The sequence below is a fragment of the Cryptomeria japonica genome, chromosome 3 (assembly GCF_030272615.1).
Source record: "Cryptomeria japonica chromosome 3, Sugi_1.0, whole genome shotgun sequence".
NCBI lineage: Eukaryota > Viridiplantae > Streptophyta > Pinopsida > Cupressales > Cupressaceae > Cryptomeria > Cryptomeria japonica.
Window position 1 is genome coordinate 238,615,232 of NC_081407.1, and position 27,594 is coordinate 238,642,825.

Below are 27,594 nucleotides of genomic sequence, written 5' to 3' on the forward strand. Positions count from 1 at the left end.
GGATTTTCATAAAGCCTGATCTAACAATAATGTTTTAATCTTCAAGAGGGCTTTTGAGGGCTTATATGGCGAGACCTCGCACGTCCATCTGCATGCGATATCTCTTGATCGATGGTGGACTTTCAATTTTGCGGTGACCTTTGAAATTCAATTGCTCTACAAAGTGGGTGGCTTCCGACTCAGTAGTCGAGACTTTTTTTTTGCTCAGTTGGCGCCCAATCTCAAATCTGATTTCGATTCAACCACCAAGGATTATCGGCATTACTTCAGAAGTAACCCTGCAGGCCGATTATGGACGCCACTCGTGCCTCTTCAATGTATTATGAAGACTTTTGGGTCTGTCAAAGATTTCTCAGACGCCATCCCATGCAAATTTCTCCTAATTTTCAAGAGATGATTGTCCCTCCTACGCCTCTGTAGCCGATTTCAAACAAAACCAATGCTCATTCATTGCAAATCAAAGACCTTTTTCCCTGGAGTGTACCAAAAAATGCTTGTGTTGGGGTTACTTCATCTGCAAGGTAGGTTTGTTTCCTCCCAGGCGATTAGACACCCACAGAGGAGATTTTGCACGCTATAGCTTAGATCATTCGATCAGGTTGTCTTCTCCCCTCTGTCTTTTTGTGATCTAGCTAATCGACTGCTAAAGTACCCAAATGCGGAGCGACTAGAGACACAGAAGACGCATACGCAGTGCTCAAATCCATTCAAGGGAGGGGTCGACGTAGCTTACTCATAAAGAGTAGTGTGGCGCTTTTTCCTTTCACCCAACACATCAAAGATTAAAAAACAGCATACATCAAATCAAGTAAACAGCAATAAGCATAATGAATAAATTATAACAAACACATATATAATCCATCTCAATAATCATCTGACTAACTGCACATAACTAACATCATATAATCGCATCATAGTCCTCATCAAGTAAATCATCATCCAACGATCCATAAGCATAAAACATAAATAATGGCATATAAATCCATGAAACATAAAGTGCATCATATCTAGTGTCAAAATCGACCAACACCAAATAGGGTCTAAGCCACAAAGAAACTCAAAACTCAATACATGTATAATTAACAATGTTAAAAGATATGATATATCATATTTAATCTAATTAAAACTTTGGGCATGTAGAAGAATTTTTTCACAATCAAATAGGATGTTTCAATATTTAGTATCATCAATACAAGATGATCCAATGTTGATGCCTAAACATTAATCTACATAGCATAATAATAATTATCTTCAAATCCAAATTACATGTAACAAAATATTTATCATTTAGTCGAATTTTCAATAATTTAAATTTTAAACATATATAATGAACCAAATATGGTATAACTACATAGAGCTTCCAAGTCCACTACACTTTAAGACATCTAACAAGTCTAAGGTATCATCCTAAACTACAATTTATGAAGTGGGTGGATGAGAATTACGATAATAGTGATTTAATTATCCATACAAATGGGGAAATATTATGATGTTGTGGATGTGGTTGTGGTGTTAGATAGACTAGCACCATCTCCTCCATAATGGTGGTTTACATAGTAAATCCAAGAGCATTCTCATGGATTCTAATTGTGGCAACACTTCCAAGGTCTATGGTACACCATAGCCCCTCCCCAATATTTGTTGTAACACAAGGATCATCCATCTAGCTTCTACAAATGTTGCACAAATTTCAAAAATGGCAAATGGCACTCTATAAAAAGTTGGGATCTACAATAACCATTCTTCTATTGAACTCCTTTTTCGTATTAATGTGTCATCTTCCTTATAAATCCTATGTCGTGGAACACCGACATCCTTGGAAAGTGTCCTAAGGCACTTATAGTGAATTGGGAACAATTTTTTAATATTTATTCACTATTGTTTGCAATACACCCAATAGGGCTAATGAGTTCCTAGCAACAACAAAGGTGGGTTGTGAACGTAATTATTCAATATTTTTCATACATTTGGATGCCTAGAATGGGATAATTAATGACATGTGAAGAGAAAAAATGAGTGACATTTAGGCTTCTCCAAGTGGGTGCTTGGAGACGCAACATGTGTCTATTAGTATTCCATCATTTATTGCATTTAACATAATGCTTATCTTCCAAGTTTGGTTACCCAAGTTGGAGGGAAAGTATTGGAGCCAAAATTGATGTCCTTAAAGCATTTCATGGAGGCAATCCAAGGGTTGGGGACATTTGGAAGAGGCCCTTTAGATGACTTCTTTAGTGGTTTTGGAGCTTTTGTCATTCTAATATAAACATATCCTTGAATGTAGAATTAGAGAGCAACAATTGAATGTGGAGTTACTCTACGGGAATAGGGATAGGTGGGGACATAACGAGATTGTTCTTAGGTATACAAGTGTTACATGTTGGAGGAAAAGAAAATGAAAGCGAGTGTGTTGTAATCTCATTTATTTGAAGATAATGTATAATTGGCCTCTCTTTTGGGAGAGCATTTTCCGATAAGGGTTTCTTTGTGTAAATCATGTGTTATGTGATCTTATGTTGGTGATTTGTGCCTCATTGCTACTATCCTATGATGATGTTATGCTTTGTTTATTGTTGTTATAGGTTCACATAAGGTAGTGTTAACAAGCATGAAATGATGGCTGATTTTTAGTATCATAAAGAAGGATCTAAGTATGTTTTTTCCACATTAAAGCAACTTATTTTCATATTTGCATAAGTTTAAAATTTTCATGTTGTACTAGTCCAAGCCTTGTATCTCATTATTTGATTGTTTATTGGGATAAAGATTGAATTTCCCAACCTTTGGTATTAGAACCTATATATTTTGTGGCACTCTTTATGATTTCTATCATGTTTTTAGTAGGATTTGGTACACCTCTAGAGAAAACTACTAAAGATTACTCGCATTGCACATTAGCACTTGTTCCAACTATTACACTTCAAACACCAAATAATCACTCAAGTTATCCAAGTGGCACTTCTAAGGTTTGCACTATGTTAGGTCATCTGCTAGCACATCATGCACCTACTAGCCAATAATTCAACATTGCCCAATTGTTGAGAGATGATAAGTCAAACATTGTGTAACATTTGACTATAGAGATAGCCACCTAATTTCATGAAAGCATGAAAAAGATCAACATGATAGAGTAAATAATATTTTACTCAAAGAATTCAATGCAATAAATTTATGTATAGAAGATACTCATATTAGAACAAGATGTTGATTTATATAGAAAACGCCACCAAGAGATATGAATGTATAACCATTATGAGATAATAAGAGACATAATCATATGTGTGTAGTATGATTCCATCAAAGAAGGAAAGTACAAATCATGTGATTCAAGTACAACCTGATCAAATAGATATATATCTAAATTTATCCTATCCAAAGTGTATATAATACAATAAAGTAATAAACTAGATACAAGATAATAATACACCACACCCCCAATAAGTTTACCTTAGGTGGATATGAAAGATGGATGAATAGATCTCAACAAATGTAGCACACACATAATGATTCCTTGAAAAAGAATAAAAATCATAGAAAAAAATCGTCCAAAAGAAAATGAAGAAAACAAATTTAAAAGATCCCACTTAAAAAAGAACGAAGGATAAAACCCATATCAAAAAAGGTCCTCTTAAAAATAAAAAGAAGAATAGAAATCATGGGACCGTTGCTTTGTCCCCCTCCCTCAAAGTATAGCAGTTTCCTTTGCTAAAGGTAAATGTTTGACTCTTAATACTAAAGATGATCTAAGATGCCAAACATTTCTCTCGTTATGAAAAAAATAAATCAAAATGAGACTACAAGAGATCTTCCCATTCCTAATAGAAATGTATATTTGAAAGTTGCTCAAATGCTATCATGCCAATGCTAAAATGAACTACAATTAAATAAAAGTCTCAAACCTAACTTTAAAAGTGACCTTTCAAAACCTTCTTAAAAATTATGAAGAACAAAGACAAATATTTAGGTTAACTTTAAAGAAATCATTAAAAAAAATCCAATTACATATAACAAAGACAAATATTTAGGTTAACTTTAAAGAAATCATTAAAAAAAATCCAATTACATATAAGACAATAGAGACACTTCTAACAATTATTTAAAATTTTGAAGAAAAAAAAAAAATTAAAATTAAAATTAAAAGCTAACAATTTTTGAAATATAAAATATTTTAATTAATTTGTAGAATAATTATTAAACCTAATATATATACTTAAAAAATCATTTATAAATATACATTGTAAAATAGCATTTTATATTAATTGTAGAATTTATTATAAATTAAGTTAAAAGTGATATAATTAGTTATTATTATTTTTTTATAAAAAAACAAATTATTATTGAAGTTATGGAATTTTATTTAATAAAGTAAAATTTAATATCATTTTTGTTTTTGTGTAATGTAAAATAGAAATGTTGAATGTTGGTCTAACTCATAGATAGGACAATTTGTATTTTAGATCATAGACGCACAGCGTAGAGCAAAGATTGTCACCCTAAATGAACATTTTAGCAAATTGATTCTTTTCTAAGTTTCTCAATTGTGTATCCTTACTTATTAAACTTGTATAGGCTTTTTTGTTTAAAAAAAAAATTAAATAAAAATCTTTCACCATTTTAGTAATTTATTACTCTATGTTTCCCATCAATGTATCCTTATTTATTAAAATTGTATAAAAAAACTTGTCTATAAAAAATTAAGAAAAAATCTTATAACAAATAGTTTAATAAAACTTTCTATTTAAGTCCTTGATCTAGTGACAAAGTTAAATGATTGTAAATGAACTCAACAAGAATCAAGTCTTCTTTCTTGAGTTCAAGCCCTGAGCACGCATAATGGATATCCATAAATCATTAGCTCTTAGTCGAAGAAGACTTGTGGTCTTATATCACATTGCAAAGTGGTTTTGACATAAAACCCTATGACCAAAAAATGGCATACATCCTTCAACAATATTAAAAGAAAATATATAATAAGTATTAATCCTACTTATTGAGATAATTTAAGTGTACCTTCATTTTTAAACTTAATTTTAAAAGATTAAAAAAGGGGAAAAAAATTGGAGGGCACTCGAGAAGGTTTGATTTTGACAGATTTGATTTTTGAGAGTTTGTTAAAAATTGGCCAATTTGCAAAGAGGCCGTGAAGGCTTTTTGTTGTAGCCAGGTTGATTATCCTATAAAACTCAACCATGAAGAACTTTGTCCCCATTTGCTTCCATATCCAAATAAGGAATGAATCTATTAAACTTGCTTGTACGGTCGAAAAAAAGAATGTAAAAGCCATGACTAATACGTAGGCAGCCAACACTGCTTTTGCTTCTATACTCAGGTGTGGAAAAGTTCTCGAGTATCAAATGATGCTTTGTAGTCAAAGTCGAAAGAAACTGTAAGTGAAATATCTAATTATCTAAATTGTTTCATAAATGCAATTTGCTGCTGAACAGCACTATCTGATAATGTATTTGTAAAATTTTCTTCTTATTCCAATAAAAAACAAAATAACTCTATTTGAGTCACTTTGAAGACTACATCGAATGAGACAATTGCTGTATTATACATGCAAAAAGATCACGGCATCACATTTATCAGCTTTGCATTTTACCATCCACAGAGAAAAGATCAGGTTATTAAGGATCAAACTAATACAAAAAAGGAGGGCCATTTCACATAACCATCAAACTAAAAGCAATGTTCCATTGCGATTGAATATACATCAAATACCCAAGCCTATGCAGAAAACTCTCAAGAAAAGAGTAAACCCTATCTCAGAAGCAAAGATCTAGATACAAAATTCATGCAACCTTAGGGTTCTCATTTACAAACACAAAGAATCATATTTTATTTTTCAAACAAATACGAAATGGAAATAATTAGTGAACATGTCTGAAGAGGGCCCTGTTCACAATACCAAGAAGAATGTCCGACAGACAGCTTTCACTTGTTACATTAAACAAGTAACCCTGCTTCTACAAAACTAGAAACAACAATCTCCATCACCATGATCTCTTCTACTGTTAAGGATTACAACGCCTCTTATAGATATCAACTCACAGACTTCCTGTACCTCTATAAACCACAAAAAATACTGAACTGCTGACAAAATTATGCAGACGATGAAACAATGCACAAGCTTTAAGGAATAGCATAAAGCTCTGGGGTAGTGAACAGGTTACAATGGTCTGCCATTTTCACCCCACAAACTCGAAAAATCTTCTTGTAGAATGAACGAAATTTTCTTGTCTGGAGAAATATCTCCTTCTTGTTCAAGAAAAATAAATTGCAGAATGACTCCATAGAATAATGTATTTATACAGATTCTTACAGGAATTGATACATATTAGCCTTGAAAATTTCAGCTTCCAACTTCCGAGCATCCAAATTGACATCAGAACAAGTTGAGAGCGATCTTTTGCTTGTTTTGCTTCCACTTGGGCATCTTGTAGAAAGCCTCTTTTGTCATTCCAAACTTCTCCCGGAACTCCTCAGAAGACAAATAAGTCTGAAGTCATTCAAGTCATACAGAATCAAACACAAAGTTATTCAAACAAATCCAAAATAAATAAAAAATAATAATTATAGTATCATACACAACAAGTATATTGTACCTCTCTTTTAGTGACATCAATATCTGAAACAGGATCTGGAGATGATATCTTTAAACGCTCATAAGGGAATGTGATCAGCCCTTCGTCATCTTCAGGTTCATCTTCCTTTACGTCCTCTTTTATAGTTAGTGCTTCAATTCTGCTACTCATAGAATTGGAACTAGTTCTGCCATTCATTGAAATAGAATTTGGTCTAATTGGTGAAACTGGAGTTGTCTCCGGCTTTTTGGGTGGAGTTTCAGGGCTTACTTCTGTTAAAGAGAAAATTCCATAACAGGGATAGTAATGTCAGCTTGACCTTATTTTACAAGTATTCTTGCTGATATTTGAAGCACTAATAATAAATACAAATAATGTAGAGACAACAAACCATTACCTGAAAAATCACTCAGTAATTTGCGTTCCTTAAAAGGCTCAAATTTAGATGTTAGGGCTGCTATAGCTTGTGATCTTGGCGTAGCTGTCTTGCTTAGTGAATCTGGAGTCACTGATTTTGGATAAAGTTTCCTTACCACAGGAGGAGGTGTAGAAAGATTTCTTGGATTCTCAAAGGCTGAAGCCAAAGCATTGAAAGCTGGAGATCTCCCCCTCACACGGACACGATCAGGACTAAAAGACATGCTTCTGGACCGTTGTGATGTCTTATCTGGCATGCTCATACGTCCTCCGTAGGAAGCTGGGGTACGCCTCTTAGGTTTCTGTACAAATGCAAACATTAAAATATAAACTCTGGGTTTATGTGCAATGATTCCACTAGTGACCATTGTATATAAAATGAAATGAAAAGATTTTTATCATGTCCATAAGATCATACAGTCAATGGGACTACCAATTGCACACATAGCTCATAACCGGGTAAGGAGCAAATAAGTTACTCAGAAAATATCAAACATTTAACAGAATGATAAAGTAGGAGGTATTTTCTACAGCAAGTCAAACTATGATATTGCTATCAGGGTTCAACTGTGTAGTTTTGGAGTCAAACTCATTCACCCATGTTTCATGAGTAGTGGTTCACAAGAACCCATCTCTCATGAGAATGAATGGTCCACTTAGCACTCATTGCATCTAGGTGGATGCTCGCAGGGGTGAAGCATTGGGACTTCCCGGGAGGTCACCCATCCTAATACTACTCCAACTCGAGTGCGCTTGCAAGCTAAGTGGGTTTAACCTTGGAGGGAACTCTGTGGTTAAGCGCACTTGAGTTGGAGTAGTATTGGAATGGGTGACCACCTCCCAGGAAGTCCCAATGCTTCACCCGTGAGCATCACCTAGATGCAATGAGTGCTAAGTGGACCATTCATTCTCATGAGAGATGGGTTCTTGTGAACCACTACTCATGAAACATGGGTCAATGAGTTTCACTCAAAAACTACACAGTTGAACCCTGATAGCAATATCATAGAATGATAAAGGTGAAGCTTAAAGTTGTCTATCCGTATTGCATTTTTTTTCATCTATCATGGCAGAGCTATGATTTGACTCAATACCCATGTAATGTTAAACTTAAGCGCTAGGCTTTCATTTACAATATTTACATAAGCCCATTTTCTTGCAAGGCATTTATGTTATATATTAGAGTGGCATGGCCATTCAATTTCACTTTTTGTACTGTTCTTTTATAAAAATGACAATGGTAAACAACGTTTGGCATTCATAAACCCAAGTAATCTTAGTAGCCTGGCTTTTTAAAATTTGTATTGATTAAGAAATATGCATTTAGTGGGTGGCACTAGATGACAAGACATGCAAAGAAGAACAGAATTAATTATTTTACTCTCCAAATTAGAAAAGCTCCCATCCCAACATCCAATATGCTCAACTCTCTCTTCATCTTAAAATTGTTAGCCAATTTTCTAGAGATAATAAAATGTTCAAAAAAATTCCAAAATCACAATAGAGAAAATTTTGCATTGACAAAGAAGGCTCGCTGTTGTTGAGTGAGCGTAATGCATGTCATTCCAAAAAAGCTCCTCTCCATGAAAGGAAGTGAAGCTAACAATCTTAGATCTCATGAAAAGGTCTTCAGAAATTTAAATTTTGAAAGGTGATGCATGCAGTGTACATCACTAGGCGTGGTAGTTAATTGCTTCCAAAAATCATGGCAACAGACATGCTCAGGTTGTTCCATGATAGATATCTCCTGCAGAAACAGAAGATCAAATCTCAAGGGCACACATTGTGAGCATCTATTGGGGTATGGTCCTATTCTAATTTCAATTGCAGAGATTCATCAGCTTCACAAATATGGCCAAAACAACAGATAATTCCAAACAAAGAAACGAACTTTCTTATCACTTATTTTAATTTGTATTACCAGGGTGCGGGCATTTGCATTGTTCCACGTCTTATTAGCCAGTACATGGTCAAGAGGGTTTAACCATTTAACATTCTGAAGGTTATCGTAGTAGGAATTTTAGATTATGCCCTTAATTGTTTAGATATTATAACCTAGTCAACAAATGTGCTATTGCATTTGCCTATGTAGGCATAAATCTTTCAACATCATCGGAAAAAAAGTATGGGAGTTTTTGAAATTGAGAAAGGCTTGAAATTCAATGATAAAGAAGACTTAAAAAAAGTCCCTTTGCCAATAAACCAAAACATGAATCTACTCAAAAGCTATAAATTAGAAATATGTCAATAGACAGACATGCATCCAATATGCAAGCCCTCTGTCTAGTATACTGTAGTAACTAATGAATATGGATATTTAAAAATTAAAAAATTAAAAATTAGAACTTCATGTCTTTTGGCAGGAAAGGATTCCTCGGAAAAGAAGCATTTATGCTCAAACTTGAAGAAAAGAGAAGCAAAACTCAAAGAAATATGAAGGCGGCTTTCTTACATCTGCAATTGGAGATATTCCAGTTTTAATAATGGAAAGCTTCCTTTGGAATGAATTTCCATGCATCTGCAATCACATCCCAAATATTCACAACAAAATCGACATTAAAAACAAAGTAGTTCATACGAAGTATGAGAAAGATTAGCACCATAAAGTCAGCATTACTGACTACAATAAAAGTATCTAACATCCACTTTCTGTTAATGACATAGCAAACAAATTTAAAAGCATGAGGAAATCCAATAAAACATTTATACCAAGCATATTAACTTGTGCCTTTAACAACTAGCAAAACTCCTATAAAAAATGAAGTAAAATAGCTTACAGTTGACTTTGATGAGTCCCACGTGAAGAAACGTGTGAAAAATGAAGGTTCACTCCCCTCCACAATAACAAATATGGGTGTTTCTGAAGATAATTTTTCAAGTAGTACATCTTTTTCAAGATATTTCTGTTGATTTGCAGGCATGAAATTAGATTGATTAATGTATGTCCAATGAGTGAATAATGAATAGTAAAAAGTTAATTTCAAGAGACGATATGTATTATTACCTGGCCAATATTTAAAGCCTGCTGTTTAGACTTTGAGTCAACCTGTTGCCCCACCCAAACGTAGATCTCCGAATGGCAATCCAAAATCATCATATCTTCAGTCATTAGATCATCTTGAACAAAGTTGAATATCTCTGTTACCTGCAGCTAAGAATACTTAAACAATTGATGCAGGAAATTCTATTCAAACCTTCCTTAAAACATAAAAGGCTTTTTGTTAAATTATATCACAGAGGATGGACTAGATTGTACCTCCAAATTTCCTGAAAATCCCACGATTGTTCCAAGAAAGCATGTATGACAATATGTCCCAAAACACAAAAATAATAGTAGATTAATGTCTACTTTCACTTCAAAGAACAACATCAAGCGTTGGTCTAAGAGGAAGATAAACGTCAAGTTGCAGCACAAGTTTTTCTAAAGGAATAAGATCTAACCTCTAGATAAACTGCACCCAAACAAGTGAGGATCTTTGCCTGTTTCCTTAACCGCTTTTTGACTTGAGTATTCCTTTTTACCTCCAAGTGCGTTCCAAAATGCCTCAGATTCAGTTCCTTCTTTCTGTGGTTTGGACTGTACGTCAGCCTGTTAATACATTTAGTAAACAGGTTAAACGACCATCTTAAAGTAGCATCACAAGCCTGGAATGCTAAATATAATTCAAAAAATGGCAATTTAGACTTCAAATTTCATGAAGGATGCGTTAACCTTTAAAAAGTTAAAAAAATGTAATTATATTGGAAAAAAAATACAATCAATATATAGCAAACTTCCCTAGGCAATTAGAAGTATGTTTAAAATTGCTAGTTACTAATTTTTTTTTGTTGCAATCTTAACCAATGATAGATAAAAAATTTAACTCAAGATATTAAGTCTTCTCATCAAAATGATCCAATTTGCAAAGCTTCCAAAACTCAAGGGCAGTGGCACTTAAATCACAAGCATTACCACATATGACAAACTCAAAATTTTATTCCAAAACAAAGACTTGTTCGTTATCTCAATTTATATTAGGTCCCCAGTTCATGCAAAATAAATATCCCTTTCACTCGTAAAAACAGGACATATAACATAGCAGAAGCTTCCTACCTTTATCAGATCCAACATTCTCTCAACAAGTTCATGGTCCTGTGTCGTGCTAAGACTGCCCAACCATGTGAAGACAGTCATCCCCACTTGCAAGATATAGCAATATGATGAATTCAAGGATGTTGCTACCTGCACCAAATATTTAAAAAATTAATGGGTTCACACAACTGAGAAAAACTTCACTCTTTCAAGTAACATCTGAAAGTATAATATCTCATCCAATTGGAATCCCTGCTACTAATTGATGGTAACAGCCACAACAAACAAACGTGTGCCTATTGAAGCAGTTATGTAACTTTCACTTTAAAATCTTCTTGTTACAAGTCACTTGATATGCCAAAAATAAGAGATATTGATTATAAAATGGTACATTGAAAAAAATCTTGAAGATATTGAGGTCAAATTAATAATACAGCTCTATTTTTGACAGAAAGCAAAACCATTAGAAGAAATTCTAACTGAACTATCCATGGAATAGAAGTGCAATTGTAGGTATCAATAAGATTGGACATTTTAAAAATCTTTCATTTTGAAATCCTAACCACTAATGTGACATTTCCAGATATATTCTAGGTTGTGAGGAGCATTTCTGGGCAGAATTTTTTCAGCTAAGCCACAACATTTCCTAATTCTTCACTACATATGTTTTCAATTCCATTTAACCAGGAGCATTTCTGGGCAGAGTTTTTGTAAGTTTTGCAGCTAAGCCACAACATGTCCTAATTCTTCAGTACATATATTTTCAATTCCATTTAATCATGAGTGTATATATGTAACAAATTACAACATGATATTTGAGCCTTTGAAATTTCCTAAGTAAATTTTCTGTGATAGGCAACTTAGGATACTTTGTAATTACAGATTTTAGCTAAGATTTTCTTTTTCAGTATTAATCAGCCCTGTGAAGGTTGATGTCTTTGGTAAGTTAGTTTCCCAGCATAAGGATACTCGTTGTGTCATAGTCATCTACAACTTGCCCTTGGTCTTGACATTAATAACTGAGATGCCACAACTGTAGGCTGACGCAGTCATTAAGACTTCCATCTGATATCAATTGCTGGGAAACCTGTAAGTCGATCCACAACAATGATTTAGACCTGGACATTTTCATTAGAGATTTGATTTCCTACTAAACCAAAACCAAATAAACAGATTCGGCCTTCAGAGAGACAAGGATGTTTTGAGCTAGCCTATCGAAATAAACATACACATGCCAGGCATATCAATATAGATCTTAAAACAATTCAAATCATAAAAAGACTGGTAGTTAACACATCATAGAAGAATGCAGCAATCTTGCAATAATAGGTAAAATTTCAAAAGACTTCTCACTTCATCGACCAACCAAAACTTTTCTTAGAAACAGAGCTGAACCAGTAAACATTTTGTAAGTGGCCAAACTCCCAGATATGGCAAGGTGGTTGTTGCATCAATACAAGACTAGTTTTGCAAAATGGCAAGGGTCAGCGCCTCTTTATGTTCCATGACAGTTGAGAGTCCTTTTCTAGTGGACGACACATCCATCACTGTAAGAGGCATATGCGCACTAGTAAGACATGAATGGAAGAGAGTGTGACAACAAATGTTAAGAGTTCGATTGATTGTGGGAGTAAGATTTGTTGGCACAAAGAATACATTGAATTAGCATATCAGAAAGACTTGGTGTACCTTACTTTGAATACATTTTTGGCTCTGCTACCAAATTTTATCATCCCTTTTCTCATTATTAAACCATTTGGATACAGTGCAGGTAATATACTCTGACAATTTTACTCTCCATGTTAGGCAGACAGATTCTCTGTTCTCCTGTAATTCTCATTGTGTCTCTAGCTAGCTCAATGAAACCATGGTATGATTTTCCCTCTCCCTCCCCACTCTTTGTCCCATCAATGAGCTTACAAATTTCCTTAACATATGAAACTCAAAAGTTGCATACCTTTTACTTAATGTTAGTATAGCTTTCATATAAGTTATGTTTCCACAATGTATCAAAATATGTGATGATTTATCAGGATTCAGCTGCATTATTCCAAGTCAATATTCATTGCTAGTTCATGAATAATATGGTTTATAAGAAGCCACTATCATGAGCATAACTATTTGACTTAGCTGGCACTCATTGCATTTAGGTGATACTGAACGAGGTGAAGCTCCAAAGATGCTTGCCATATAAGTACTAGTCTAGCTCAAAAAAGATTAACTATGGAGTTTCCCTCGCAATCAATCCTGCTTAGCTTGCTACCCAATTTGTAAAATCATCACCAATTGTTGTGCCTTATGAACCATTCGTTATAGATATCATAAGCTCATTTTCATACAAGTGGTATTTCTGTAGGTATCTAATTATCTAATGCTATTTGAGATTGGGCACTAGAAGCAATCAAATTCAAAGAGGACTCACAAAATCAAGTCATTGATCTTAGACGACAATTGGTAGGCTTGTGTGGACTGTCCTGATTTTCACCAAGCCCGAGCATGATCACGTTTGCTGATACAAATTGGCCATGTTTGGGGAATCTATGTTGGCATTGACTCCATGATAAAAAGAAATAATGGTCGTGATGGCATAAAAAGAGAATGACCCCACAAAAGCATTTTTCCAAAGTGTGAAAAAGATCAATTATACAACTGGAACAAGATGAACACAACATTACATCTCGTAGCATATGCATTACTACCCAAATACTATAGCACAAAGATACTTTCTTTGCCAGGGAGAAGTGCACCATATAAAGATAATTAAGTTGCTATTGGGTACAAGTTGGCATTCCGAAGAATCTTCTCAGATCCAGAAGTGGTGGATAATGCAAGGAAAGAGTTTGGCAGGTTCATCTCATCACAAGATCATAGTATTTGTGTTCTTCAAGACCAATACAAGGAAGATCCCCATACATGTTCGTACCTCCAGGGGCAAGATTATTTGTTCCTCCAGCCTCTTACAAACAAAATTTTACCACAAGCATTTTTATTTTCTATTTTCAACATTTGTACACTTTAGTACTTACCATTTAATTTCCTTTGCATTTTTTTATTTTTAAGTTGTGCTGGCTTTCTCTCTGATTTTAATAGGTTGCATATTCTTCAACCGAACGGACTTGGAGTACATACTCCTTTACCCACTCTGTGAAGTGCAACCTGTTGGCTACAAAAAAAACAGATACTCCTTTATCCACGCTGTGAAGTGCAACCAGTTGGCTGCAAACATACCAGAAGACTTCGTTTATAGTCATTCCAATTTACATTTCCTATCACATAGGCAAGATGACCAGAAGGAAGGGGCAATGACGAATTGGTATATAGCCCCTGGTTTATATTCATTCCAATTTACATTTCCTCTCACATAAGCAAGATAACTGAAAGGAAGGGGCAAGGAAGAACTGGGATATAGTCCCTGAATGTACAAACTTGGATGTCCCTATAGTATGTCCCTATAGTAGAGGTTGCTAGAGTCAATATAGATGATGACAAGGCTCTTGAACATGATGTCCCTACTAGGAATGGCACTCCATTTGCTTGTGGTTCAAATGATGTTGAGCCAAAGATGACCTTGATCTAGATCCTTTTGATGAAGATAGAAGACAAGTATACACATTTTTTATTATATTTATTTCAAATTTTGTAATTGTAATGATTTTCATTTGAATTATCCTCAATATATATGATATATGACATAATATTGAATTTTTGAACATCAATTGACATTTATCTCTATCACTACCATTGATCAATGATGAAGTGCCATGCTATCAAATGTATTTACACTTCTGCATATGTTATACAGCCATACCCAAGAAAAAAATTGCCATACTGGCATACCAGAACCCTGTACCCATGGGCCTGATCCCATACCCGAACCAGCAACTTAGGCAAGAACTATATCAAAATGGCAGACAAGCCTAATAGTGCAAAAACAAAGGGGCAATAAAGTGCCCCAACAGCCCAAACCAATAGCAAAAAGAAACAGAAAATTAAGAAGGAAAAAAACATGACTTAACCCAGCTATCAGTACCACTACCCTGGTCCTCACCCCACCCACCAAGACTGCACTAACCAGCCACAATTCCATCCTCCATCTGCACAATCATAGAAACCTTTGCTTTTTAATCTAGATCAGAGAAATGAAGGCCAAGAATAACCTCTACATGTTGTAAAGCACAACCATAGGAAGAATCAGCCCACATGGGCAAGGTGTAGGCACTCATCACCTCTAGGTGAACTTAGCATGAGTGACCAAAATATTTTTAACCTGACTTCAAATCAAAGCAAAAAGCTCAGGTTCAGCATATGCAAATCATCTACAGAATCAAGTGTAGAGAGACCCACAAACATCTGAGGAAGGGACCCTTTAGAATCCTCCACCAGCTAAACCATTGCCTGAAAATTTAGGAGCAAATGCACCAGCCACCATCTCAACTCAACAGACGTCATAGCCACAAGAAGTTCCACCAAAAAATCCTCACAAATTAAGGCTTTGTGCCCTAAAACACTCTTCACCAAGTTTAACGCAGCATTGCTGAGAAGTGAAAAATAGAACAAAGCCTGTGATAAGAAACATCACAAAGACACAGATACCTTGGCTTACACAGACAGATATAGTTCTAAAGTACCAGCAACCACTACACAGACTGATGCTATTCTATTTGAATCGCTGAAACTAGAAAAACAGGTGCACCTGGTTCATATCAGTATCTTTAACTTTAGGTCTGACAGCTACATCACCAATTGGATAAATAGTGTCAGTTGGAAGTTGAAATCAATATGAAATTGTTTGAATGCTTGGCATTGGTGAGTGAGAAATTTAAACCAAGCAGTTCTTTAATTGTTTTCAGTTGCCTGAACGACCAACCACCTTCAACTAACAGCAAATGAATGAGGTGTAAAACTTCCACCTAAATCATCAGGGGCCCCAACCCAGCCTTGTCATAATGGGCACTGAGCCTATGCAGTCAGTAGGAATGAATTTGCAAATGGGCTCTTTTTCTAACCAAAGCATTTCATAAGTGGAACCAGATAATTATCTATAGTTGTTAGTGTTACTGAGCTGAGAAACACATGAAGGTTAAACAATAGGAAAATTTCCACCTTGCTTAAAAAAGTTCAAAACTATTCATGCCTGCAACCTTCAACTATAATGCTATCTTACCGGTTCAACTTGAATTGCTTGCATATTATCTGGACCAGTTCCTTGCACCCTAAAAAGTGCAAGTCCATCTTCCTTGTAAGTATTGTCATCAATCCCTTTCTCCATAATGCGTGCCTTATACCCAGAGCTAAGTCCACCCTAAAAGTACACAAAAAAAAGAATATGGCAATATAAATTTTGTAAACTTCCAAAAGAATTTAAAATACTTAGGAAATCCAAGATATGTTCATCAAGGTAAATCAGATTTTGCAATTACAACTCAAACCTAAAAATTCTCTAAATCACAATTAGAATTCAAGCATGTAGCGCAATGTCAAGCCTTCAGGCAAAAAATGGGTCAATATATGAAGCACTTCAATACTGAATGGACGGTACCTTGTAAATAAAAATTCTCTAAATCACAATTAGATTTCAAGCACGTGGCACAATGTCAAGCCTTCAAGCAAAAAATGGGTCAATATATGAAGCACTTCAATACTGAATAGACAGTACCTTGTAAACAATGAAGCTTTGTAAGATTGCAAAGAACTGAGGAGGTTCTTTTCCCTCAAAGATCTGAGCCTGCAAGCACAAAAAACCAAAGAAAATACCATGAGTGAGCTACAACTGAATAATTAAACTCAAAATTCCTAAAGCGTGATCAGGCAATAATCAGATAAATAGTAAGCCTTCTAAATAAAAATAATCTTCCATTACAATATAACAAATACAAATCATTGCGTATGAAGAGCCACAAAAAAGTAGTGTTCTTTGGAAATCAAATATCCCATGGCAAATAACCTGAACTGGTTGCCCTTTAAATGACTCCACCATTTTGCTCACCAACAATTGAGCCATGGCTCTGTCTTCCTGTGACAACACAAAACACATTTTCTTATAGATCTTAATGTAAAGCAGAGAATACTTATAAAATATAGGTAAAGATCAATACAATTTTATACCTCAATATAACATACACATAATAAATAAATATAATTTAACAAATTAAAAATTTAATATTTTAACAGTCGGACATACTATCATGTATCTGTATACCACTGCAAAATGTTTTAATTCCGTAACTTTCCCCCTAAATATATCCTAGTTCACACATCAAGCTAGCCATGCTAGGATCTGAAAACATAACTGAGCACTTAAATTGTATAAGTATAACTAAAGTGGTTAAACTCAAAATGGACAAACCTAAATGATATGATCCAAGTAAACTTAATCATTTGGAAGAGACAAACCCTTCAAAAACAAAGAAACTGGTGTACAACAAAGCTAGAGATAAATCTAGAAACCAATGCTGTCACACAAAACTCAGATCGAAAGAACCAGAAATATCACCATCCACAATCAAAGTAGGGCCACTACAGGATAACATCCAAAAGATAATCTCCAGGCCAGAATCCAAGGAGCCAGCAGGGTAGTCCTAGAAACTCTCCTAGCACCTAAGAACCCTTAAATTGATATAAATAATAATAAATATCGACAGCATTAAAAGGCTCAGAAAATTAATTGATGTACCTTGTAAGCCAAAAAAAGCTAAATTTGAACCCCTTTGATATCCTTAATATTATGAGAATATTCAATTTTTATGCTGGAAAATTTTGGAAGTATTAATAATCATAATTGGATAAAAGTATTTCAAAGATTTCCGGTCAACAACACTCAAGTCAAAAAAATTGAAGTATGAATTTGCCAAACTCAATGCTTATCAACAAGATTGATCTCAGGTTGATCAATCCTGATTCAATATGTTGTTATCATTGAAACTTATCAGGATCTAATTGCCTATAATCTTCATGTACTTTGAAAACCTCTAATCCATCAAGAGGGCATGTAGCAAACTCAATGGTAATAAGAATTATGAAATATAAATAGCTACCTCTTTGATACACATTCCTAACTACATAACTTTGTTGATCAATGCCTGTATTCATTTTCCTCCTCACCACTTTTCACCTGTCAATCCTACTTATTCAATTATCTATTGGATCTTGGAATAAAAGTTCATCCAAAACAAGTTTTTCACCCGACAGGAAAAATGTCAAGAAGGTCACAGAGTAATTAAAATGGCAATAAAGTGTAACACCATGTTCTTCATTTGCTCTATTATCAGACCCATATATCAGCTATCTTCAAAAAGCATCCTTTGGACAAGAAGAGATTCAAATTGTCAGACTTCAAGCATACCGGAATACTCTGTTTTCCAATCCAGGTGCAAAGTAAGTATTCTTCTTTGTCCTCTCCAGGATAAGTGTACTGAACTATGTAGCAATCCCCACTGTAAAACTTACACTGTTCACTCATCGGGAGAGGCACTTTGTTGTTACCATTAACTCGCCAAACCTGCACAACACAAGAGGCATCAGACACAAAATAAGCCATATTACTTCCATTGAGGCCCTTACAGTGACTAACCAAAATGAACTACTCCTCAAATTCAGATTAATTATTTATTCAAAAGAGACTAGCCAAAATAAATTCTAGGTACCTCTTTCAGCCCTGAAGATTTATATACCTGAAGATTACCAGTACAATCAATAAATGGCTGATGTTCCTCTTTCACTGGAGCTGCTTTCAGTAGGCCCTTTACATTGAATCCTTGGCGTTTGAGCATGGCTGCAGGATTAGATTGCAAAACCACCTTTGTGTAAATTGCTTAAGTGAGATACAAAACGAATTTTGAAGGAAAAAACCAATGCCTCATTATCGGTACAAACCTACAACTTTGCCTCTTCCTTCTTCAGATACAGTTGTATCTGTACTTTGAGGCCACTTGTCAAAATTGGATTTGAACATGACAGTTTCAAAGCCCTCAACAACACGGGTGATGTGAGCTTTTTGTGATCGTCCCTGGCTAGCAATTAGTTCCTAAGAACGACAAACGAGAATTCAATAATATTGGTAAGAATCAAAGGTTTATACAAAAAGCATTTGCAAGCATGCATCAAAATAAAATTATAAATATTAGCCAAATGTTTTGAGCACTCACTTCTGCAGCTGAGCTTGCAGATTTTCTCTCCTCAAGAGTTGTGCTCCTACCCATCCAAACAAATATCTCAACACCAGAATCTACCAAGTAACACTTGTTTGTGTCCAGCAATTCTCTTGTCAATGATTGAGTGTCCACTGGTTTTGCACGGCCTTTTTGTATGCTATAAATTCCACCATCGATACAAAAGAATATATTAGAATATCAGCCAGTAAATGCAAAAACTCCAACCACAATGCAAAATTGAACAAGGTACTTTATTTGTGCACATTGCTGCCAACACACACAACAACCAAATAATGGAAATAATACAGTCATGAAATATGTAATCAAACTATACAAACATCAGGCAACTTAAACATCTAAAACTCACCACAATAGCTTTGCTGGAACAGCTTCATCTTGTGTTTCAATGGCATTGCTTGACTTTTTTGCAAGAGGAGCAAATCCACCAAAAAAACTCCAGAAATCGCCAGTTTCAGGGTCCGCAACAAATTTGCCATCCTCTGATATTTTTGCAGCAAATATTATGGCAAATCATTCTACTATGATGCTTAAAATGCTAAATAAAATAAATCTAATCAGTTGTGCAGAAAAAGGTTACTTCCTTAAAACAAAAAAGATATTCCGTGCAGAAAATAGCAGAGTTAAACATCCTAACCTTGGTCTTTTCTTTACTCCAACACTTAACTCTAACAGATTAATGCACAAAACTCTTTTAACTTACCAATGGCAGCCACTTCACACTTCCCTTCATGAAATGTATCTTTAATATACTGAACAACCTCTAATGCTTTGGCCCTCTCTTGAATAGAGGAGTTGGAACCATTAAACTGAAATATTTTCGACTTGGTGTCAAGGATAAAAATGTCATCATGATTCAGGGAGGAGCGTGAATAAGGCACCTGTCCAAGTCAAAGTGTTCGCTCATTCTAGCTTCCAAAACAAGAGGAGAGTTTTCAAAGCCTTCACTTCATTTCAATCAGCAGAAGCAAAATTACCTCTCTAACACGCACTACGTGTTTTCCATTGCAGGCAAATAAACGAATAGTATATGCTTTTTCTTCAACATGCTTAAATCCTGACACAACACCTCCTTCTTCAGGTATGATACAAGGCTTAAAGTATGATAAAAACTTGTCTGTTTCACGGCCTTGGCATTCCCTATGCTGCACTGCACGGCCCCCAAGAGCCGCATCCAATTCAACAGTTTTAATTGCTGCAGTACCCGCTTCATCCTGATGATTTCAATAGCAGTTGTAACAGAACAAAAAGAAACCATGAAGAGTCAAAATTATTACTATGTAATAATGGTTACTTGACTGCTTGTAGAAGCATTAAAAATGTGCCAAACTTTTCAATTGGGTGGGATGCACACCTGACTCGTGTCTTTGCCAAGCCAGTAATGGATATCGTAATGGAAAACGCCGCTTTTTAAAGCTGTTGTCTGATATAACAATATGCAAAATTAGAAAAGGGGCATCAAAGAAGCTATAATAATATATATATGAATGAATGGGTATATTTGTATGTTTGGCAATGATGAAGTAATGAAGTACATTCATGTGCAACATTTTAAAAAATGGCCAACCATATAGCATATAGAATCATGAGATCACTTCTAGGATATAGTAGCTTACCTTTAGAATGATATAGGAATCTCCAGAACGAAATTTTCCATAAGAAGATGTGGGGATTGCCACAGGTTTAAAATTTTCAATTCTCCATATTTCAAGTCCACTAATCAGTTTAAGGAAAAGCAATACAACAAAATCCAACTCATCTTGAAAAATTAGAAACTAAAAATACTTGGGTACCATGAAAACAGCAATTTGGGAACACGCAACAAAGGAACATTAATATTATTCCAAACATATGAAACAAAGTTGGCAATATTTCAACACACATATTGCATAATATGATATTGATTTTGTTCAAAGTCAGTAGAATCAATGCTCAATCCGTAGTATTAATCAAAATAAAGCACAGAGAAAAAAAACTATAATTTAGTTAATATGGATAAGACGGAAGCTTCTGCACATGTTTCAATTTCCACAATGTAATTTATAATGCTGCAGTAGAGGTGATTTACAATAAAAAGTTTAAAAATCATTTTAGCCAACCACTTGATCCAGAAAACACTGAATTAGTTAAATGCTATAAACAATCACTCAAAAATAATATCATGTTCAGCTCAAAAAATATTGAAGCTGCATGATAGATCTATATTCAAGGATACGTTTTCTGACCCGCACCTTGAAAAGCTGCATCCACATCTCGCATAGACACAGACATGTTAGATCTTGACTTTAGTGTACCAGACCTTGGTTTCTGGACAGAACCCCTACCCAACTTTTGTTTGGAAATTGCTGATGAGATCACCTGAGTAGCACATTATATCAGTCCCACATTGAAATTCTGCATGCAAAGGGTCATGCATTATCACTAAACATAAACTTGCAGGACGATACGAATCCATAAAATGGTACCAGCCCAACAACCAACCTTTAAAAGCTAATGTGTTCAAGAATTAAACTACCCAAGATCAACTTAACAGAAACATTCAAGTTTCACACGGGATATTAAAGGTTACAGAAATTATTTAAAACCATTTTATTTTCAATTTAAAACAAATGACTGGATCTCTGATTCATAACACATCAAGAAATTAATGTTTTGTTTTTTTTGGGTGCTAGGGGTATCGCCCATGACCCAGCCCTGCGCCCAACAGCCTTGCCTTGGTCTTGCTGCCAAGTTGGGGCCAGGAAGAGGCAAGCTGGGGCAAGACTAATCCCCTGGGGATTCAGGCAATCACCCACAAACCACATGCATCAGTAAGCCCAGGCCTTGGAGTCGAACCCAGAACCAATGGGGAGCAAATCCACGGCCTAAGCCAAATCTGCTACCCATGTGGGCTATCAAGTCATGACTGTTAGGTATAATTTTAAATTCAAGAGCTACCGTATCAGTCACTGAGATTTGTGTTTTATCTAACTGTGCAAATTGTCTCTGGTCTTACTTAATGGAAAGGAGGAAGAAAACATTATCTCACTTCTTAGGAGACGTAAGAACAAAATGGCCACAGGATTAAAATGAGAGTAGGAAGTCAACCTGAATTCAACAATCAGGAAAAAAGGAAAGGAACATGTTGCAACAGAGACAAATTTAGTCTGAAGATCATCACAAATCCAACAATATTAATCAATGACAAAAGAAAGAAGGTTTTGATTTAATTAATAAGGCAAAACTTCCGGAGTTAAGTTGTATCCAGGAGTTACAGAATCACAGTCACTCAGATTTACTTTTCAACTAAACCTAGCACATTGTCATAGTCCTCATTCATTTCGAGTAGGAAGTGATCCTTACTCCATTTTTTTGGGAAAATTAGAAAGACATCTTGCAGCAGAATTAAAAGAAAGAATCAGATTATCACACACCAAACAACATCAATGTGTAACAAAATACATACAAACTTTGATTTAACTTTAAGAGCAAACGCCTGGAGCTCTAGTTTACAGTCACTCAGATTTACTTTTCAACTAAACCTAGCACATTGTCATTGACCTCATTCATTTCGAGTAGGAAGTGATCCTTACTTCATTTTTTTGGGAAAATTAGAAAGACATCTTGCAGCAGAATTAAAAGGAAGAATCAGATTATCACACACCAAACAACATCAATGTGTAACAAAATACATACAAACTTTGATTTAACTTTAAGAGCAAACGCCTGGAGCTCTAGTTTACTTCCAAGATCTACCTAGACACTGTCTCATGTAATTACTTGTGCCTGAAATTTATGCAACTTGTCACTGGCCTTATTTTATGGACTATCAAAAACTATATTAATTCATCTCTTGGGAAACAAGAGAGAAATATATGCTAGCAGAATTGATATGGATAAGCATATTGTTACACGTCGAATCATATTAAATCTCAATCCATAGCAAATAAATGCCAAAAATATACTTTTTTCCCACAGGCAAAACGCCTGAAGTTCTGATTTACGATCCTCGAATTCATGTATGTGTGTCACTGTGTAGTATGATTGTAAATTCAAGAGCTACCTAATCAGTCACGTAGACTTACACTTTTAAACCAACTCTGCAAACTCTCCCCTAGCTTCTTTAATGGAAAATACAAACTGATGCTGAGTTCATTACGCATTGAAACAAATTGACTTATACCAAAGAATATACATGTTTTAATTTATTTCCCAGGAAATTTTGACTAGAACTCTGATTTATAACAAATCAAATCGTGCCCATCCATGATGTGTGATTGTAAATTCAAGAGCTAGCTTAAATATCTACAAATTGTTAATAGACCTCTTTAATGCAAAGAAGGAAGTGATGCAGATTCAGTTTTCAAGAAATATGTGACAGTGGAATTAAGATGATTAAGGGTACAATCATACATCGGTTTTATAGCAAAGAACATACAAATTTTGACTTAATTCCTATGGTAGAACATATGGAGCTCTATTTTGCATCAAGAAGCTAATTAATCGTAGTCACTTAAACTTACTTGCGGCTATATCTGTGTACATTGTCCTTAATCTTCTTTCATGGAAACTATCAAGTAAATCTGAGATCATGTCTTTCCTAAAAGTGAGAGCAATATCTATTAGCAGACATATAATGAGTAAGCTGTCATCATCGAAGGAAAAATATCAAGATATGACAAAGAAAATGCAAGTTTTGAATTCTTCTTTGGAGAGAAAGCAGGTAGAGCTTCAATTTATAACATATTGCATCTGTGAGGCATAGTTGTACATCCAAGAGCTACCTTATTGAAGAAGTCAATCAGGGTAAATTGTCCTTCATAGTCTTTAATCGAGACCAACGAATGATTCTGAGTTCAATTGTGGGAAAAGTGAAAGAAACATGTAGAGGCAAGATTGAAATGAGTAAGCAGATCATCACATGAAGAAAAGAATTGATCTGTGGAAAATAAAATACAAAATTTTGTATTATTTCCAGGGCAAATGTCAGAAGTTCAGATGTACACTTGTTAACTAACTCAATGTAGTTTTGTGCCTTGCCTTCTTTAGTAGAGAGTACAAACCGATCATGTTCACCTCTGTTTGTAAAAGGGCACAAATGCATGCCTGAGGAAGTAAGAAGCCCATCGCACATGGAACAGTATCAACCCATAGTGAAGAACGTGCAAGTTTTGATTTGTTTCCCCAGATAAAATCAGTGCAGCTCTGCTTCTATAACTTATTAAGCAATTACTGCGAGTTATAATTCCAAATCCAATAATCTAAATGGGCAGTGAGGCATAGTTGTACATCTAAGAGCTATCTTATCGCAGTCATTCAGTACAAATTGTCCTTGATTGCCTTTAGCTGAGAGCAATGAATGATAATGAGTTGACTATATGGAAGCGAAAATAAAATGTGTGATCAGATCATCATACATAGAACAGCATTGATCCATAGCAAATAGAGCACAAAATTTTGAATTATTTCCCAGGGGTAAATTTTTGAAGGTTTGATTTACAAATTACAACAGATAAATTCACACATACTTTGAACACTTTTTTATCAACTCGTGCAATTTTTCCGACTTCTTTGGTACATAAATGAAACTGATCCTGAGTTCATCCTTTGTCAGGGGAAAGGAAACAACATACATGGTAGCAAAAGCAAGGAGGTCTCCACATCAAATGATATCAATCCATGGTGGCGAACATACAAGTTTTGATTTTTTTACCAGGGGAAACGACTGCAGCTCTGATTCATTACTTACTAAGCCGTGGCAATGAGCTATTATTCTAAATCCAAAATCTAAATGCAAGCCGTAAATAAGATTTAATCAAATTCAAGAAAACAAAAAAAAGCTCCTACGTTGTTCATCCAGAATAGCTATGGCAGATAAAATCCTTAATCTCGATCATCAGGAGCTTTACTGCCAGTCCCTTGCTCAAATTTTTAGACCAATCTAACAAAAACCCGCCTCACTTCACAACTAAAAACTAATCGATCAAAAACAGACACCCCTTACCTTGTTTCCGCGTCTCTCCATTACATAACCGCCAAGGACTCGATCCAGACAACAACCAATATAAAGGCCTCAAACAAAATAACAAATAAAATTACGTGTACGAACTCTTTTCCTCTCGGAAATTAATAATATCCAAAAATAGCCAAAGGAAAAAAAAACCTCACATTCCGCTTCGATCCTATAAACCTCCTCCAAACGAATCGGCTTCTCCATTAGACAAATTCCACGCCAGGCAGGCTCAAACATCGATTCCTTTTCATCCTAGTTTTCCGCTCGATCTACGCTAATAACAATAACGCAAAAATCGAAAATAAAAACAAAAACTCCTCACCTGAGCTGTAAAGCCCGATCTTCACTTAAAAAAACTCGCGCTTCACAGAGCGACTCGAACTCCGACCTCGCCTCCTTCGGCAATAATTCGCCCTAGCGAAAAGTAAAGCCAAACAAGAGCTGATGGAGACTTTAGGTAAAGCTAAAGACAATCTTAGTTAGCGTTCTGCTATCATTCATACGTTCATTCGCTATGGCCCAGAGCTTAACTGTAATGGACTGTAATCCCTTTATTATAATGGCAAATTATCCCTTTTTAAACCCCAACATTTAAAAAAGCTTGCATTTGCTTTTAGTAGGCATATATAAAATGTGTATATCACTAATTACAAAATAGGAAATTGTAGCAATCTACATCATTTTTCTCCCTTTTTCTTTTGAACAATTTTTTTCGGTAGTTGATGCTTTTGCTTTCTCTGAATGCCAGATCGGCCACCGTCCAGTGCAGCAGACATTATGACAAAAGTGTATTTTCCAGATATCATCTTTTTTCCTTCTCCATAGTTTTTGTTTTTCACCTGCTCGCAGTTTTTACGCCGTTACCATCTGTTACTGTGTATCGTTGTTTTATTTTCTTCCCATCCGTGACAGCTACTTCCACCGTACTTTTCCTTTCGGTAATATTCTTTTTTAATTCCTTTATTTTAGAATATTCTGATTTGGGGTTTTCTGGTCCTGAAGTTATAATTAGTTTTATACTCCCGAGCCCCAACGGATATGGTGTATTTTGACAAAATAATATGAAGCCTTTGCTCTAACGACTTTGTGAGCTCATCATGTTTTGGCACACATTGCCTTGTTGTTGTTGGGGGAAAATTAGTTATGTGGTGGTGGGGGATTTTAATGGCTTAGGACATCTTACATGGATTGCAACAATCTTAACGGAAATGAATAGTTTATGCCATGGGGAAATGCACTATCTTGTCTATGTTGGGCTAAGCCTAATTGAGTTTTTATATATATTCATGGTTATTATAGCTTTTGGGTGGTTTAGGGAATGAAGCTAACTTTGAGGGTCAGTCTATACCTACCCAAAGTTTGACCGTTTAGTCATACCTTTTGTGGGGTGGGTGAAGATTGGGGGTGTGTAGCCAATTAGGCACTCTCCCTTGGTTCATAAGCATACACAAATTGATGTTATATATATAGAAATCATGCACAAATTGATGTTATATATATATATGAAAATTGTGTACAAATTGATGTTATATATATATGAAAATTATGTACAAATTGATACTATATATAGGGAAATTAAGAATCATATTGGGTCATTGATTGGTGGGTATAAGTTTTTTTATGTAAAGGTGTTGTCGGATATTTATAGTTTTTTAGAAAAGTTATTATAAAAATAGGATTTTTTTATTGGAGGGCAATAAAAATATTACAAAATGATAGTCAATAAATTGTCAATGGAGAAGTAAAACAGATTGCAGCAACGCATACATAATCTTGGAACATTAAATGATCAATAAATAGCTAGTTCATGAATGTGGTCCCAAAATTACAAAGATGTTATAGATATTTATAGATTTTTAGAAAAGTTGTTATAAAAATTTTTTTTTTTTATTAAAGAGCAATGAAAATATTACCAAAAGATGGTCAATAAGTTATCAATGGAGAAGTAAAACAAACTATCCAAAATAATAAAAAAGATATTGCAACAACACATACATAATCTTGAAAAATTACATGATCGATGAATAGCTAGTTCATGAAGGCAATCTCAAAATTACAATAGGTAGACCCAAAATAATAGTTACCAGTTGTAACAAAAGGTTGAAACCAAGAGCATGAAGAATAGCAAAAGATGAGTAGACCAGTTGAACATAAAGCAACAGTCATTTTGCAAGAGAGGCTTAAGTCCCTAAGCTACACAAATCTCTTATTCCTAAACAGTTGATCTATTTGGCATTTGATGCATTGAATGTGAAATTACATCTTCAAGCTCTTCCTGGATTCCACCTACTGTTGAAAGAAGAGAGAAGTAGGACAATAAAATATGTCAGATAAAAATTTTAGAACTACAACTTCTAGATG

At 34.9% G+C, this 27,594-nt stretch overlaps 1 protein-coding gene across 6 annotated transcripts; it reads right to left on the bottom strand.

Moving 5' to 3' along the window:
- Positions 1-5,814: 5,814 nt before the first annotated feature.
- LOC131074384 (villin-4) lies at positions 5,815-26,046 on the bottom strand. 6 transcript variants are annotated; one of them, XM_058011002.2, is made up of 23 exons: positions 25,556-26,046; positions 21,457-21,599; positions 20,858-20,957; positions 20,596-20,664; positions 20,219-20,455; positions 19,945-20,122; positions 19,591-19,723; positions 19,218-19,380; positions 18,946-19,096; positions 18,744-18,844; positions 18,416-18,571; positions 17,018-17,086; positions 16,730-16,798; positions 16,238-16,375; positions 11,095-11,223; positions 10,443-10,590; positions 10,258-10,268; positions 10,006-10,146; positions 9,779-9,904; positions 9,454-9,519; positions 6,982-7,303; positions 6,606-6,856; positions 5,815-6,499 (listed from the first exon to the last, which is right to left on the bottom strand). In XM_058011002.2, exons 2-23 carry the CDS (start codon positions 21,510-21,512, stop codon positions 6,386-6,388), a joined length of 2,928 nt encoding a protein of 975 aa, XP_057866985.2. In that variant the 5' UTR covers positions 21,513-21,599; positions 25,556-26,046; the 3' UTR covers positions 5,815-6,385. The 6 variants fall into 6 exon arrangements, with proteins under 6 accessions (XP_057866985.2, XP_057866988.2, XP_057866986.2 ...); XM_058011005.2 differs by having other exon boundaries at positions 21,457-21,635; XM_058011003.2 differs by lacking the exon at positions 25,556-26,046 and adding an exon at positions 25,389-25,534.
- Positions 26,047-27,594: the final 1,548 nt, after the last annotated feature.

Excerpts from the sequence above, each read along its gene's own strand:
- LOC131074384 (XM_058011001.2), bottom strand. The coding sequence starts at position 25,245 with ATGGAGAGACGCGGAAACAAG. Across the intron at positions 19,097-19,217 it reads CTGCAAGCTCAGCTGCAGAA|GAACTAATTGCTAGCCAGGG; the intron begins GTGAGTGCTCAA and ends TGTCGTTCTTAG. Across the intron at positions 6,857-6,981 it reads ATTACTGAGTGATTTTTCAG|AAGTAAGCCCTGAAACTCCA; the intron begins GTAATGGTTTGT and ends TCTCTTTAACAG.